The following is a 16641-nucleotide window of genomic DNA, read 5'->3' on the forward strand; positions in this document are numbered from 1 at the left end:
TGTTGTTGTTTTAGGCAGTTGTCTATCTTTGCTGTTTTAGCAAGACGCCTGTAGGAATTTAAATTTTAAGGAAAGAAGAACAAAACAATGGGAAAAATTAGAACGACAAGCAGCATGCTTGCATACTTTAATTTTTTTCAGTCGTTATTGGAATGACTTATTCCTGTACTATGAGTTATGCATGCAAATAAGTGATGTCTGAGAAACTATCATCAGATATTTCATCATGCATAATTTGGTTTATTTGAGTACAGGGTATGTAAACATGTGACAAATTACTAGCATGCTATAGACAATTCCCATCAGTGATTGTGCTTCAGCTCGACCAATATCAGAATAGAACCAAACAGCATTCCTCATTGAGGCACCCTACATGTTCAGCACTGTAGTGTGATTGGCTACAAGCAAAACACTCCCATACCGTCAGGCCTTTAAAGTCATAAAGAATCCTTTACTTTTTGTTCTTCCAAGATAGGAGAAAAACTGAAAGCTTATACTCTACAGTAGAGCATGCATTTTGTGGAACCTGTTTTACCAGTGTGGTGGGCGTGCTTCTTCTTTTTTACTAATGGAAAAGGAGAAGTAATGACTGTAACAAGTTTTATAAAATGTAAACAGTTTTTCTTTAAAGAAATGGAGCCTTCAGGCATTGTGCCTCCAAAAGCAGCAAGAATTTGCCAGCACTACAACAACAAGTATCATTTTGCTACAATGTATGACCGAGATCTGCGCATTCCTCTGTATTCTGCTTATATGTTTGAGAAAAATGATGGTGGCTGCAGAAGTGACGAATGGCTTATAGAGCCCCAGGTAAGGAAATTCAGTTTGAAATTATTTTGCTGAAATAAATGTATGCATAGATTGCATGTGGTGTGTGTGTGTGTGTGTGTGTGTGTGTGTGTGTGTGTGTGTGTGTGTGTGTGTGTGTGTGTGTGTGTGTGTGTGTGTGTGTGTGTGTGTGTGTGTGTGTGTGTGTATGCTGTCATTCCACTAGTATGTTTTCACAGGAGCTGGGAGGGTACTGAGACTTTAAACGTGTGCGTGGATAAAGCCAAGGTAACAGTAATTCTGGTAAGATCATTTTCTGAGCTTAGGTTTCTTCAGCAATCAAATGCACTTTTTAACTGTAAATGTTTCATTTAAATGGAGTAATTAATAGCACTAACTATATTTGAGGTGAGTCCATAGAGTTTGTTGACAATGTTATCTACATCAGATAGCAGGACCACACCACACCTCCTGATATGATGAAATGACAGTACATGCAAAGGAAGTGAAACATGATATTTCATAGAATGATTAAATGAATGCAAGTGCAAATAAGGACTGAGATGGCATTTCCTCATATGAGTAAGTGGGTGCACATGCAAATAAGGACTCTCATGACATTTCTTGGAATGACTAAATGGCTGTACATGCAAATAGGAACCCAAAGGACATTTCTAAATAGCTGTACATGCAAATAGATAACTGATTCAAGCATAATGCATATTAGGAAGTTGTTATATTGACTATGAGTACTCAACACTGCAATAACAATAAAAGCCTTTTAAACCTTGAGTGCTATTTTCATGGCAGATGTTAACTAAACAATGAAAGTAAAATAGTCTTAAAGATTACCCACTTAACAACAGTTATTTCAGGCAAGCTCAGAAGCAATACCTTGGTCACAACATCTAAAGCCACCTAATCAGTCTGTTCATGATGATGTTCAAATGAATCCTTTATGTATAATCAGTTTGCTTAACTTCCATCACAATAATGATGGTTATAAATGCCAGATCAAGTACTCACACTTACAGTGCTTGTGCTTGTCCTTATAACTCTATGTATGGCAAAAAGTGTTTTTGTGTCTTTGCCCCCTTACCTTATTACACATACTTAAAGTTAGATTCTCCTCAGGAAAAGATTGATTATTTACAATGTCACTCTTGCCTCCCCTGTTCTCTGAAGTGCACTGTCTGTTAACTACGAACAATTTACTAATGTAAGTAAGTAATGTGATCTCTGCCTGACTTACAAAGCCATGTCCAACTCAGAACTGATGGATATTCTCCACCTAAAGAAATCCAAGTCACTGCAAGCCACGCATTCTAGTGAGCTAAACTTCCCCACAACAATAAATAGAACATGCTGGAGGGATAGATTCCTGTCACAGAGACTTCCCATGCTTTAGAACAAAATTCCAAATTACATCAGGCAGAGCCCCTCACTAACACTCTTCAAGAGAAACCCTGAGGAGTGGATGGGTAACAGAAAATACACCCCTGGGATCACTTAATTAGCTCTGCTTGACAGAGAATCAGTTAATTAATCAATGGGGCAGCGAAAGCCAACACACTCTTGCTAGGCTTATAAATGCCATCGCGCAGATAGCCTAGTACCTACCTATGAACCTATGAGTATTTAAAATATTGCACTTCTAAGAAGTGAGCAATGAACCAAAAGCAAATGCTAACTTGAACTAGAATGTTAAAGCAATTGTGGTTTGACCTCTGGTAATCTGAAAAAGTGATTACAATTCTACTTGGTTCTAAGATGGAATCCTTATAAAATGAACTAATGAAGGAGTTTTGCTGGAATCCATCCATCCACAACTCCTTTTCCGATTTTTCGCACATGGGGTCAGGGTGTCCCTTCACGAGTGACAATCATCTACAGCCAAGGTTCCTCTCCAGAAATAGTCTGATGCCATGAATTTGACTGGTTGCTTTCTATATCCTCCTGAGATTTAACAACTGAAGGTTCAGCTGTCTGAAGAAAAAAAGCCGAACTTTAAGTTTCTCAAAACATTGCTAACCTTTCTGAAATATACTAATCCATAGTTGCAACTCTGTTGAAAAAAAGAAAAGACCATGCAGAGTGACTTAACGCTAGCATACAAACAGAAGCTATACCAGCTGTGATTTTTTTTAAACAAGAAACATCTTTATTAAACCATCACTTACTACATAGGCAATCATCTATTTATATAAATGAAAACAAACCACACTTGACACAATCCTAGTCACAAGCATTTTATATCACAAACCATACTGATACACTCCCCGTTGCAAACATTATACATCTCTTATAATCTACTCAATCTTTCTCAATCAAACATTGCATAGCTCATTTAAGCACTGCCTCCTTTTAGAACTCATTCCTCCCTTGTATGTATTGTTCCCACAGTTCCCATTTTTAGTAGTTTGTTCCTACCCTTTTCTAAAGATCTCAATTCCAGTTGTTTTATCTCCATTACTATATTCACTACTGCCAGTATAGTTGATTTAGATCTTGATTTCTATTTTCTAGTAGCTACTTTTTTGACAGCCACCAGACATCAGACATCTGCACCATTTTCTGCTTCTACACAGTAGCTGGTCTAAATATGAGGAGGGCATTATAATTCTGCAGAGCCAGAGTGGTGTCTGCTGTTTTAAACCATGTCTCAGTCACTGTGCAGATGTCAACAACCTCTAAGGTAACTAGGGCTTGTAGGGAGTGAAGTTTCTTGCTTAGGCTCCTACCATTGATCAGTAACACCTTCATATTTTCCGTTGCTAGTTTTATGCTGATAGGATTATAAGGTTGATATTTCCTAAAAAAGTCACCATGAGGGTAGACAATGTTGTTGCCAGTAATCAAAAGCCTAGAGTGCACAAGGTTTCTGAAAGTAATTGATCATCTACAATCTAATGGCAATGCTTATTAATATGTCACTTTTGTGCATGACACTACATCACAAATTTCAGAACTGTGCATGTGTGCATGCATTTCACAAATATGAGTCACATTGTAGGGTAAGTAGTAAGTTCACCGGTATTCTGATAGATTTCTCATATAATTGATATAGGCATTAACAACCAAAGTAATAATGTTATGCAAAAATATGAGTATTCCATAAAGATGCTGTTATAATGCTCATAACTGATAAAAACCCATCAGCTGATGGCAAAGTGATGTATAACAATTCAGTTTAGCATCAGTATCACAATATCAAAATCTAAACATATTATAAATGAGCAAACACAGTGCAATGAGGCATGCAGGATTGTACATGTAGACATTCTACTTTGTACATTTTAGATATGTCTCAGTAACATGTTTTGTGTACAATATATATATATATATATATATATATATATATATATATATATATATATATATATATATATATATATTATTTATTTATTTATTTATTTATTGCACTTAACTGGAGTAGAGCAAAATGCAGCACTGACCATTTTCATTCTCAGTCGAGGCATGTAGACATACTACACATAAAAAAAAGAAACATGCAGATATGAAAAACAGAAATCATACAAAAATTATAAATATACAGAAAAAAATAATTCATCTACAGTAAAAATATCCTAGTTAAAGTATGCAGTTCTGTAGTTGTATGCCCCTGGATTGTACAGGAATATAATTACTTACAATATGTAATTTAAAAAAAGTAGATGAGGGTCAAGACAGGGGTGAGTGAAGAGGGTTAAGGTAGATAAAGCAAAATACAGCAGTGTATTGAAGAGTTCAAGCTAGAAACATAACAAATCTCAGAAAATATTTATATTTTATTAATTAATTCATTCATTCACTCATTCATTCATTCATTCATTCATTCATTCATTCATTCATTCATTTATTTATTTAATTTGGTAACTGGAGTAACATTGTTTAGTGGTAAGAAGCTGATGTAGTAAATAGGAGTGAATGGAATATGTTAAACTGAGTTTGATAACAGGGAGGTACCATGAGATCTGCAGATAAATGTTAACAGAATGAGGATAATATAGTTCTGGGGTGATGGTAGATCCCTTGGGGAAAGTCGGCTTATGTGTCTGGAATGAAGGCACTTACATTTAGATGTGCTGATGCTTTTATGTGGGAATGAAGAGTGGCATATTTTGTTGTGTTTTTCTGAGATATGGAGGGAGTCATTTCTAGAGTTTAGGATCAAGGGCAGTGAAACCACCCTTGATCCTAAACTCTAGAAATTACTCCCTTCAAATCTTAGAAAAACACAACAAAATATGCCACTCTTTGTTCCCACATAAAAGCATCAACTAGAAGCTGTGGTGGTTCAGCGGTAGCATTGTTGCCTCACAGCAAGAGGTTCTCCTGTTCGATTCATGGCTGGAGTGCTTTCTATGTGGAGTCTACACGTACTCCCCACAGTCAAGTGGCCTCCGAAAAACATGCGTGAATGGGCGTGCCTTTGCTGAAGGTTGGGCATCAGGCTGGCAACTCGGCACCATAAAAAATCTACAGCCAAGCATTAGTGGACCGGAGTTCCGCTGTGGCAACCCCTAACCGGGAAAAGACAAAGAAGAAGGATCAAGGGCAGCAAAACTATGGTTGGTGGTACTTAGATGCCTCATGGGTGCTTGAAGTAGCTTTGCAGCAGTGGGCAATTGTGGAATTGACATTTAGATTGTAGATAGCTATTTTAAGTTATACTTAGCTGACAACCAGGAGATGGGGTTAGATTCAAATAGTTTGAATAGCAAGGTAACAAGAACAAAGTCAGCTCATTCACTGGTAAACATATTGGTTATTGACATAGACATTGAAAAATTGTTGATCCACTAAATGCTGCACTCTCTTTTATTAAGCAGTAGCGGTACGTGGGGATCTTACTGGATGACACACTTTCTAGAAGTCATGATGAATACATTTCAGTTCAAGTTTAGTAAGGTGCTTTACAGCCAAAGCACCATTACAATGTAAAAAGAAAAATACAACAATAAACAATGACATCAATAAAGTCAGAAAACATTAGCATCATTATTATGAGTCAAACCAAATAGGTAAGCTTTCAATGCCTTCTTGAAACCAGCCTGTGTGGGGTAGTCCCTTAGACACCAAGTTAGCGATGAAAATTCCTCAGCTAGAGGGCATGATAGAAGAATAAATGAAAAACAGAAGTTTCTAAGTCCACCCCTGTAACTGCTAGCAATTCCTCGAGGAAGACCGCAGAACCTGCTCCTGGCAACAGCGTTTGATGATCTCCTAAGATCATGAAAAACATTGACGTCAGGGTAGTTATAGTAGTGAGAAAATCCTGTGTGACAACTTATAAGTAAAGGTATGGCATCAGGTTCAAAGGAAGTCATACTGACATTGGACTCAGCCCTTGTCAGGCCCCATAATCAAGTTCAATGCTCCCTTCTGCATGTACCTAACCAAGCACTTACACCAAATGTAGTGGCCCCAGTAGTTTCTCACTAAAAAAAATACAAAGCATAAGACACATGTCTTATGCAGACCAACTAAAGGCCTTATTCCTTTACTCTGTCTCATATCGTTTATTGAGGGGTGACTCATGCCTGACCTATAAGGTATTCACTGATCCAGCCATGATGAAAATGTTACATATTTCCAAGAAAGATTCTACAAGGGTTACATATTCCATGGACTTGAACTTTATTTATGACTGTAATAGAACTTCCTGGAGAGACATATTCAGATCTCAAAGGCTACCTCGTCTATTGAATAAACTTCCCATCTTTGTAAACAAAGCTCGTCCTTCACTCTCTTCAAAAACAATTTGGATAAATGAATGGGGAACCTTAAATTCAATCCCAGGGTATTGTCCATGTCCCTTATGGACAGAGGCAGTCTGTAAAATGACTCAGGGCTCCAACACCCAAAGGCCCTCTACACTGATACTACCCCATTCCATACCGTGGGAATTAAGTTATATTATTGTCATATCCTGGTTATATTGGCTAGGCTTGTAAAGGCTTTTTTGCCATTAGCCTACTAATCACCTATGAAAATATGAACCTATTTCTGCCATTAGCCTACTAATCACCTATGAAACTATGCACCTATGTATAAATATACTAACACTAGGATTTTAAAAACAATTCTATACTAGATCAGAAGCCAGTAAATGCTACATAGAACAGGCATGATATGCTAGTAACATGAGCTGTAAACAAAACCTATTCCTGATAATAGCCATGTGACTGCCATAAATGTTGTCATAACCAGAACTGAGAAGGCTTTGTCAGTTATTGATTCTCTTTCAGAATGCAAGACAACAGTACTCCAAGCCACATAAATCAAAATTTTAAGAGTAATCAATATCTCATTTACCACTGAACACTTCTGTACCTCTAGTTATCAGTCAAAATGGCTATATCTTTCTGCTAGCACAAGCTTCTTGCTTAATATGTTTACTTTTATACTACTTAAAGGCAGTTTCTGACCATCTTTCACAAATAAATTGAGTAATGCAGTCAAAATGGCTATATCTTTCTGCTAGCACAAGCTTCTTGCTTAATATGTTTACTTTTATACTACTTAAAGGCAGTTTCTGACCATCTTTCACAAATAAATTAAGTAATTTTTCCTATTCACTCCAATACAATGGCACTAACCAATTAAGCAGAACCTCATTCTTTTTAATTATTTGCAAATCCCTTTTTCAAACTGTCACCAACCTACAAGAGCAATAAACATAAAAAAGTACAAAAACCACTGCCACAACAGGAGCTACTGTGAGCCCATCTAGCTGGAATTTTGTAAATAATTATATGTCATTTGTGAATATCAGCAAGAATTATACAGAAGTGTGACAAAGAGAGATACTGCCAGCTGTCTGGAACTTTATAAATGGTTATGTGTCATTTGTGAATGTCAACATGCTTCATGTAAAATGTTTGTATTACAGATATATTAGAACAGTATGTCATATAAGATGGTTTGTACAGACGTGTGCGGAAGAGATATTTTGTAGAGTGCCTCTGCTTGAAATATATCCATGGTGTACCCTACTGGAAAAGAGCAGAAATGTACATGCACTATTGTAACTGTTTAGATGTATATTTTAACTGTGGAAACTAGAATACAGGAGGTTAACTTCAGTAAATAACTGAAATTAAATTACTTTATGACCAGGCCATAAAAATATGTTATATTTCAGTTTCAGTGCAGCAACAGACACCATGTCTATACTAGGGACCTTTCACTATTGTCTTTAAGGTGAAATAATTACTAGTTTTGAAATGTGAAGGGATGCAATTGTTTTATGATTTCCACCATCTGCATAAGACCTGAGGTCTATGTATTTTCACAGGTAGATGTTAAATGCTACCAGCTGCCATCAATGGTTATTTTGGGCTTGGGAACTAGGAGTCAGATGACAAGCAATGATATCATTCTGCAAGTTACCCCAGCAGTAATATCTAAGATATTAATTTGAGAGGTCTCTGAGAGAGAGAAACAGCATTCTGTATTCTTTGACCTGACATCATCAAGATCCACTCACCACGTCTGCCTTGCTCTGTACTAAGTAAGTTTTTAGGTTACAGTATAACTCTATTAGATTTAGTCAGGAATGTAGTGAAGCATAGTTTATATGTTTTTCTTCATTTATTTTAGACTGTCCTGCAATGTTGTTGTCTAGACATATTTAAGTTATGAGAGTGCTTGCATATTTATTTATTGACACTGTGGGCCATTCTTAATAGCCTTGCTCTTGGTCAAACTACCATTTGTATTGATAGTAACATTACACAGTAAGATTGGACAGCCTTTGTTAAGGGCCTTAAAGTAGCTGATAATGAGCGGCTGGTGGCAGTGATAATTATCTTATGGTCTGGGCAAAAGACACATAGCTAGTAAATCTGTGCCAGCCTTTTCCTGAGGTGTGTGTGTGTGTGTGTGTGTGTGTGTGTGTGTGTGTGTGTGTGTGTGTGTGTGTGTGTGTGTATCAGGTACTTTGCAGGGATACAAAGCACTGGTTGGACAGAGGGGGTGCTGGAGTTCTAGTCTTGGCGACTCAGCTGTAGCTATGCCGGTGGGGAGTCTTATTGGGGATCTGGAGGAAGAGGGAGAAACCAGCCATGGACTGACTGTGGTCGCTGTGTGCTCTTAATGGAAATTGCACTTGATGCAGGAGCTGCATCTGGAAATACAGTGGGCCGGATTCACGAAATCTCCATGTAAGACTTAATATGTCTTACTCGGAGGCTGCAGTTGAACGGTATGACGTCAGCATTCCATGCATATTCATGAGGGCATGCTGAATCATACCCTAGGCTAACACGGTCCATGTAGGAAAGTAGGGGGCATGTCTGAATGCCCAGTACTGCAAAGGGACATGCCCCCAGAAGAGTCAGAGGCCTGAAAGTAAAAACCCACAAGCGAGTCCTTAGAAATGTCAAGGAATACAACACCACACATCGCTACAGACTAAACCCTACTGAAAATGTGTAAAATGTAAAAATAGCAGTTTCATTTTCTTTTTTTATGATTTCAAAAATGTTTGCCTGCATTTGCGCTCATTTGCACAGGTATGCCCTTCGCTCAGCCACAGTTAGCAGACATTGAAAAGCATATAAGATCTACATATGCAAATTAAGCCAAGTAGCAATAGCGTAGCAGTAGAGACGTTGGCCAAAGAGGAGGTAGTCACGGTTCGAGCCCCCACAACATCATTCACCATTTTTATTTAAATAAGTATGAAACAATCCCCTGACATAAATATATATATATATATATATATATATATATAAAACTATAATTTAAGTAAAATGTAATGAAATGGGCTATGTATTTGTGAAGAAATCCGACAGAATAATTTATAAAAAAAGGATCATAATTGCCCATAGCTGAGCAGCGCTTTAGCAAGCTGAATATGAGTGCCCATAGGTGAGCAGCGCTCTAACAAGCTTAATATGATTGCCTGTAGGTGAGCAGTGCTTTAACAAGCTTAATATGAGTGCCCGGAGGTGAGCAGCACTTTATAAAGCTTAATATGAGTGCCCGGAGGTGAGCAGCGCTTTAACAAGCTTAATATGAGTGCCTGTAGCTCAGCAGCACTTCACCTAGCGTAATATGAGTGCTCATAGCTAAATAACTCGTTACCCAGCGTAAGCCATTTGCGCGGAGCTGTGCAGCGCGCCAACCAGCTTACCAGCGGGCAACATTGGGCAAGCTATATCAAAGCTGCCTTTACACAGACACACTTCCTAGCCTGTCTAGACAGTCGTAAAATAAAAAAAGCAATGCCAAGGGTCGAACCCGGGATACTGTGCACCATAGTCAAAGTACTGAACCACTAAGCCATGACAGTTGTACTGAGAAATACAGTATTAGCATATATATAGGAATGAATGAAAATAGAACCATGACAAAGCAGGTTTGCTTTAAGCTGATAAATCTCCAAAATGGCCAATCACAGATAAGTGCGGGAAAACCAGCATATATAAGCCCCATAGGCGGGAATACACACCATAACTGATTGTGGTACCCATTTGCAGTCAGGATGGCAGGTGCAGGAGAGGGAAATCACTTTAGAGCACAATGGTGGGGTGTTAAAGAGTCAAAATATATGGTTTGGCTCACAACTCATGCAGGGCCAGGTTCAATGGGGAGCGTATAAGGCAGAGGCACGGAACTGGTTGGCACATGATCTCACCAGTGTCACAGGCATTCCATGGACTGGTGAACAGGTCCGTCACCACCATGCGGACCTGAAGCGACAAAAGGAGGACCAACTGAACCATTGGATCCAGGAGGCCCGCCAAATGCTCAATGCCCCACTACTGAGTAAGTATCCATGTAATTACGTAAGAAATGCTATCCTAACCTAGAGTATAGAGAGGTATGTTCCAATATTACTTCATTTATATTACAGCTGCAGGTGTTCATTCCACGAATCGGTCAGCCTATGCTGATAGGCTGCTGAGGTTGCACCACCAGGCAGGTTAGTAATTATTTAGCTGGTATTGTTATAGAATATAAGTGAGACAGATTGTAAAAGAGTTCAGTGTTGTAACCCAGTAATAAAGGTGAAATAAGCCTAGAATAAAGATTCTGCTAGTATTGCAAGATTAGATAAGTGATGCAGCCTGGAAAAGAGTGTATTGCAATCCAGTAATAAAGATTAAACAAGTCTCAAATAGAGTTTCCACCTGCATTGTAATATCAGATAACTGCTTCAGCCTGAAAATGAGTGGTAATCAATCAACAAAGGATAGACAAGTGTCGAATACATCCTTGTAAATTCTGCCATATGAAATAAGTGAGTCAGATAGAAAGGATTGTTGTAACCCAGTAATAAATGTTAATAAGCCTAGAATTAAGTACCATTCTGAAATAATAACCACAAGGAGAACTAGATTCAAGAAAGACAATTGGTTTAATGCAAACAACACCAACAGTAAAATGGACTGACCTAGGTTTCGTCCACAAAATTTGGACTTCTTCAGAATACTGAACATACCTCTAACCACACCTTAAATAACAAAATAAATTCACACCATGGCACTTAAAATTAAAAACAATTAATTAATTAACCCAATTAATTAACTTTAAAAAATCCTTTGTTAAATGACTTATCATATAAAATAAAATCATAAACATATTTAATGATATATCTAATAAAGCACATTACAATAATATTAAATGTAATAATTATATATAATGTAAATATATGTATATATGTGTGACATATATATATATATATATATATATATATATATATATATATATATATATATATATATATATATATATATATATATATATATATATATATATATATATTTATTATATGTGCAATTTTAAAAGATATATATAGACACATACATACATAATTAATTTTAAATATTATTACATTGAATATTATTGTAATGTGCTTTATTAGATATATCATTAAATATGTTTATGATTTTATTTTAACAAAGGATTTTTTAAAGTTAATTGATTGGGTTAATTAATTAAGTGTTTTTAATTTTAAGTGTCATGGTGTGAATTTATTTTGTTATTTAAGGTGTGGTTTGAGGTATGTTCAGTATTCTGAAGAAGTCCGAATTTTGTGGACGAAACCTAGGTCAATCGATTTTACTGTTGGTGTTGTTTGCATTAAACCAATTGTCTTTCTTGGATCTCGTTCTCCTTGTGGTTATTATTGTTTTTTTGGTTCCTGGTTTTGGTTGTACCATTCTGAAATGTAAATATAAAATAAGTGAGAGAGTGTGAGAAAGACAGTTTGAAGCTACCAAGAAAGCTGTAATAAGTCTGGAATAAAGGTATACTGCAGTCACTACATAATGAAATGAATGAGACAGCCACAACCAAAGAGTGTACTGTTTTAAATAAAGTACAGAACCTGAACTGTGTCCATCCCACAATTTGGATATGTTGCTGTACCCTTGCATTATGGAGATAGCATGGTTATATGAAATGCTGAACATCCACAGTTGTCTAGACCCATATAAATCAAATGTAGCAGGATGCTGTACCTGAACACAGCCAGATATGAACATATATGAATAAAAATAGAATGTATATTAATGTAGCAGTAACATCCCCATCACCGACATTCCTAAGGTTACATACAGGAAACTGTACTAATACATGTAGGGAATATATATCTGCATCTACTAGGAATGTACAGTATATGTATAGGTAGTGTAAGTTGTTAATGTATTGTTTCTCCACCCTACCCTATTTTCACAAATTATGCCATTCCACACCAAACTGGGTATGTGTATTCACAATTAATTCCCATGGACATTTGTCCTGTTGGTTCATACATATCTGCATGTACATTGATGCATGTGCCCTCTTCACATATCCAAACCTGATGGCCTGTTGCCACCAATCAACCCTGCATGCTGTTGGAATGTGCACTGTTGTTCTAAATATGCATGTGTTATGCTTGCTGCTCAATGTTCGGAATTCATGGGTGTTTGGTTAATGGGAATACTGATGCATGCTGTTACAACTAATTTTGAATGGTGTTTGTTACTAACCCAGAATGCCATAAAATACTGCTAAACATAGGACAACAGGGAAGGCAGGTTCCAGCGGACCCATCTCTCCCACCTCAGCTGGCGAGTGCACCTGGCACCAGTGCCCACGTCGGGACCTCCTCCTCCTCCGGTGGCCCTGTGCTACCTTCCGGTGGAAGCACTGCAGGAGATGGGGCTCATCCCCCCTTTGCAAGAGTGGCCGGAGGAGAACCTCCACTCACCCTCCATAGGGTCCGGTCTGTGGTGCGTAGTGAGATCAGGCGTTCCTTGACTGATCCTCTACGCCAGCTTGAGGCAAGGGTGGCGCAACTCCCAGCCTGGGCTGTGAAGGTGCAGTGGTAACTGCCTATAGGTGGGGATCTCAGTTCCACTGTTGCCATCGGTGGGCTCATGGGCTTGCGATATCCAAACATCCATCCCTGTCATTCGTGTTTACCCCCCACATGTGTCATACTCCGCCCCTGTATGCGTCTTGTTTGTCTTGTCCGTTAACCTCCCCAACCTACCTTCCCAAATATACCTACTTCCTGTACCTCACATTCCACTCTCACCTGAAAAAAAAATAAAAAAGGCACTCTGTTCCCACAAAAAATTATGCCCTATACATAGCTGCCCAATTCACAAACATGTCTGCTGGACATGTAAACTGATAATTCTAATTGGCAGCGCAACATATTTTGTTGTCCTCACCCCTGTCTCAGGGATGGAAGGTTTCAAATTTCACACCAAATTTCAAACATATGCACAGCTGTTGCTGATAAAGAAATGGGCAGCTATGGACCTTCCCTACACCCATCCTGCACATCCCGAGCTGGTTTCCCTACTGTCTTTCCCTCTTTGTGCCTCCTTTTTCACCACTTTCCTATTTCCCCATTTTCTTTTCTTTAAAAGAAATTAGTGCGGGTGTTAGCGGGAGTAAGCACTTTTAGGCAGTAATCAGCGTGTGTGCGCTTGTATGCACTTAGCTAAGCGTAGATAAGCATAGCTAAGTGTCGTGCAAACTCACGCAAACCCGCTTACAACTGCTTAAAAGTGCCTTAGTCACTCTGTATGACAAGGTCTGTAGTCTGCACATCAGCAAAATAAAATACCCCTGTCAGTCTCGAACCCCGGACCTTGGAAACACTAGTCTGCATGAATTACCACTGAGCCACAGCAGATATACAAGAACTTGGTGCTGAAAGAAATATATCATGAAATACAAGGAGTGAATGTAAAGGGAAAATAGGAAGGCCATTACACAAAGCTTGTTCTGTGTATCTTTACTGGCAATTCTTGTGGAATTGCATTGCATTAGTGTGAGAAGAGAAACAGCCATGCTAGTATGTAATAATTTTACAGTAGCACCTTACAAACCCCACACAGTATCAGAGCAGGATAAACACCACCATATTTGAATAGGTAAGAGGCCAGACCTCCCAACTGTGACTGATTTACAGAGATTTCCCTGATTTGCAAACAAATGTTACCTGTGCCTCACTGACTCCCTGTGAAATGTACTAACAGTAGGCAGAACGGTGGGGAATCCCACGTAATGGTAACTGTCAATAAGTTAAAGTAGACACTACTTGCAGGTCAGAAATGGTGTAGTAATACATATGCTCAAAATACCCCACAGTCACAACTGCAGAATATCTGAAATATATCACGGGTGTATCCCACTGATATGTACCTTTCCCTGAGGCTGGTCAAATATATACCTGAGAGTATCTGAGGCCTGCAAGTGTCAGAAACACACAGGCATATCAGCCTGTCTGCTGTTACATACTCTGCGAATAGCTGTAGAATTACTTCCACAAGCATGCCCTTATGTAGGTGTACAACACAGAAATATCAAAGGATGTAGGCATCTAACACACTAATGACAGTATAGCAGTTCACAAGCACTACATGTGCCTGATATTCATAATTGTTAGTACAATATACTTAGTTGTCCTCACCCCTCTCTCAGGGGTGGAAGGTTTCAAATGTCACAGCAAATGTCAAACATATGTACAGCTATTGCAGTTAAAGAAATGTGCAGCTATGGACCTTCCCTACATTCAGCCTGCACATCCCTAGGTAGTGTCCCCACTGACTTCCTGCTTCCTGCTTACAACTGTTTAAAAGCACCTTATTCATTCTGTATGACAAGGCCCCAATACTGCTCAGCAGCAAAATAAAATACCCCTGTAAGTGTCAAACGCCAGACCTTGCGCTCACCAGACTGCATGAAGTGCCACCAAGCCACAGCAAACATATAAGAACTTAGTGCTGAAAGAAATATATCATGCATTACAAGGAGTGAATGTAAATGGAAAATAGGAAAGCCATAGCAACACATTCCAGTAAAGACAAACATCAGGCATTCAAGGAATAAATGTAAAGGGAAAATAGAAAAGCCATAGCAACATATTGCAAGAACTACTGTTGTATGCCAGTTAATCCTCAAATCCCACAGGTAAGTACATACTCCCATGTAAACAGTGTTAGCATTAGCAGGTGTGAGTTAACATACACACTGAGAAGAGTAAACTGGAAGAAGCAACAGTCAGGTTTCAGTACAACATGCATTTCAGTGGCTACAACACAGCATTAGATATGAGAGATATACCAACCTTCTGACTCACACAACAGTGTCCACAGCAAACCAGCGTGGTCCCCACCTTGCAAAACTGAAAAGCCTATGCCTACCTAACCTATCATTTTATAGCAGTGTCCTGAAATCACAGTGAGAACTGCAATTACCACACAGCAGGCTGCATGCAATTACTAAATGCTGGCCACCAATTGGTGCAGAGGCCATCACATGCACATGTGCAGATACCTACAAAAGCAGCCTGTACTGCCAGTCCACACATGCAATAATATCATTGCAGCAACTGGAGGGAGAGAGAGAGAGAGAGAGAGAGAGAGAGAGACAGAGACAGAGACAGAGACAGAGACCAAAAAATAAAAAAAAGCAAGCCAGCAAGGCAGCAAGCAAGCAAGCCAGCAAGGCAGCAAGCAAGGCAGCAAGCAAGCCAGCAAGCAAGCCAGAAAGCAAGGCAGCAACAAGCCAGCAAGATAGCAAGCCAGCAAGCCAGAAGAAAAAAGCTGTCAGAGACAAAGGTAATGTAAACTACATAGTCTAATAATCTACATACTGTGAACCCTCCATATGTGTTGGCAGTCTGTATCTATATGTATATGCAGATGTGCATAAAGCAAGGGACATACTGCAACTGTTAGTGAAGGCTGGACATACATATGTAGTTGAAGGTTGCTATGTGCACATATCAATGTAGGTTGTAGTGTGTGGCATTGAAAACAGCATGCAGTGCAGGAACATGTCATGTGGTGGTGAACTTCTGTGGGACTAAGCCAGTGAGGCCTGCTGCAACAGTTGCCTGGTTACCAAGGCATGGACTGAACTCCAGTGTTGATACTGCAGTACCACACCCCATTCCAAAACATGTTACCCACTAACTACCACATAGGTGGTTGCCCGCCTACCACTGGAGGTGTCAGAAGGGAACATGGGACACAGGTGTACAATAGCCTCCCCTTTGATATCCACAGTGGCACACTAGTCTTGTAATCTCTGTACACGGTACCCTGGAGTAAACCACCCATCATTAACAAACAAAGCTCCTTATTAGTAGATGTCATACATACCCCTGATGAATCTTATGGAGATAAGTAATATGCCCTTTGAGTCACCTCTGTGTAACCATTTCACAGGAGCAAGTAAAATCACATTACATGTGTCCCAAAGGGCAGGGTAGCATACGGCTAGGCTGTCCTAGGCCCAGGGCCAATATCATAGTACCTACCTATGACACAATGCACACACACATGTACTCATTGCAATACCAGCTATGTGACGTTGAATGAGTGTGACACTGACTGTGTGCAAGGTCTGTAA

General features: G+C 38.9%; 1 protein-coding gene across 1 annotated transcript in view; it reads left to right on the forward strand.

The window, feature by feature from the left end:
• The first annotated feature begins 448 nt into the window (after positions 1-448).
• LOC122806455 (endonuclease domain-containing 1 protein-like) overlaps positions 449-16641 on the forward strand; it is an 86526-nt gene continuing 70333 nt past the window's right edge. The window contains exon 1 of the mRNA XM_044076914.1: positions 449-810. Within this exon, the coding sequence (XP_043932849.1) occupies positions 511-810 (300 nt within the window). The 5' untranslated portion in view covers positions 449-510. The remainder of the gene's footprint in view (positions 811-16641) is intronic.

This window comes from Protopterus annectens, chromosome 7.part0 (genome assembly GCF_019279795.1).
Source record: "Protopterus annectens isolate FY-2018-M chromosome 7.part0, PAN1.0, whole genome shotgun sequence".
Classification (NCBI taxonomy): Eukaryota; Metazoa; Chordata; order Ceratodontiformes; family Protopteridae; genus Protopterus; species Protopterus annectens.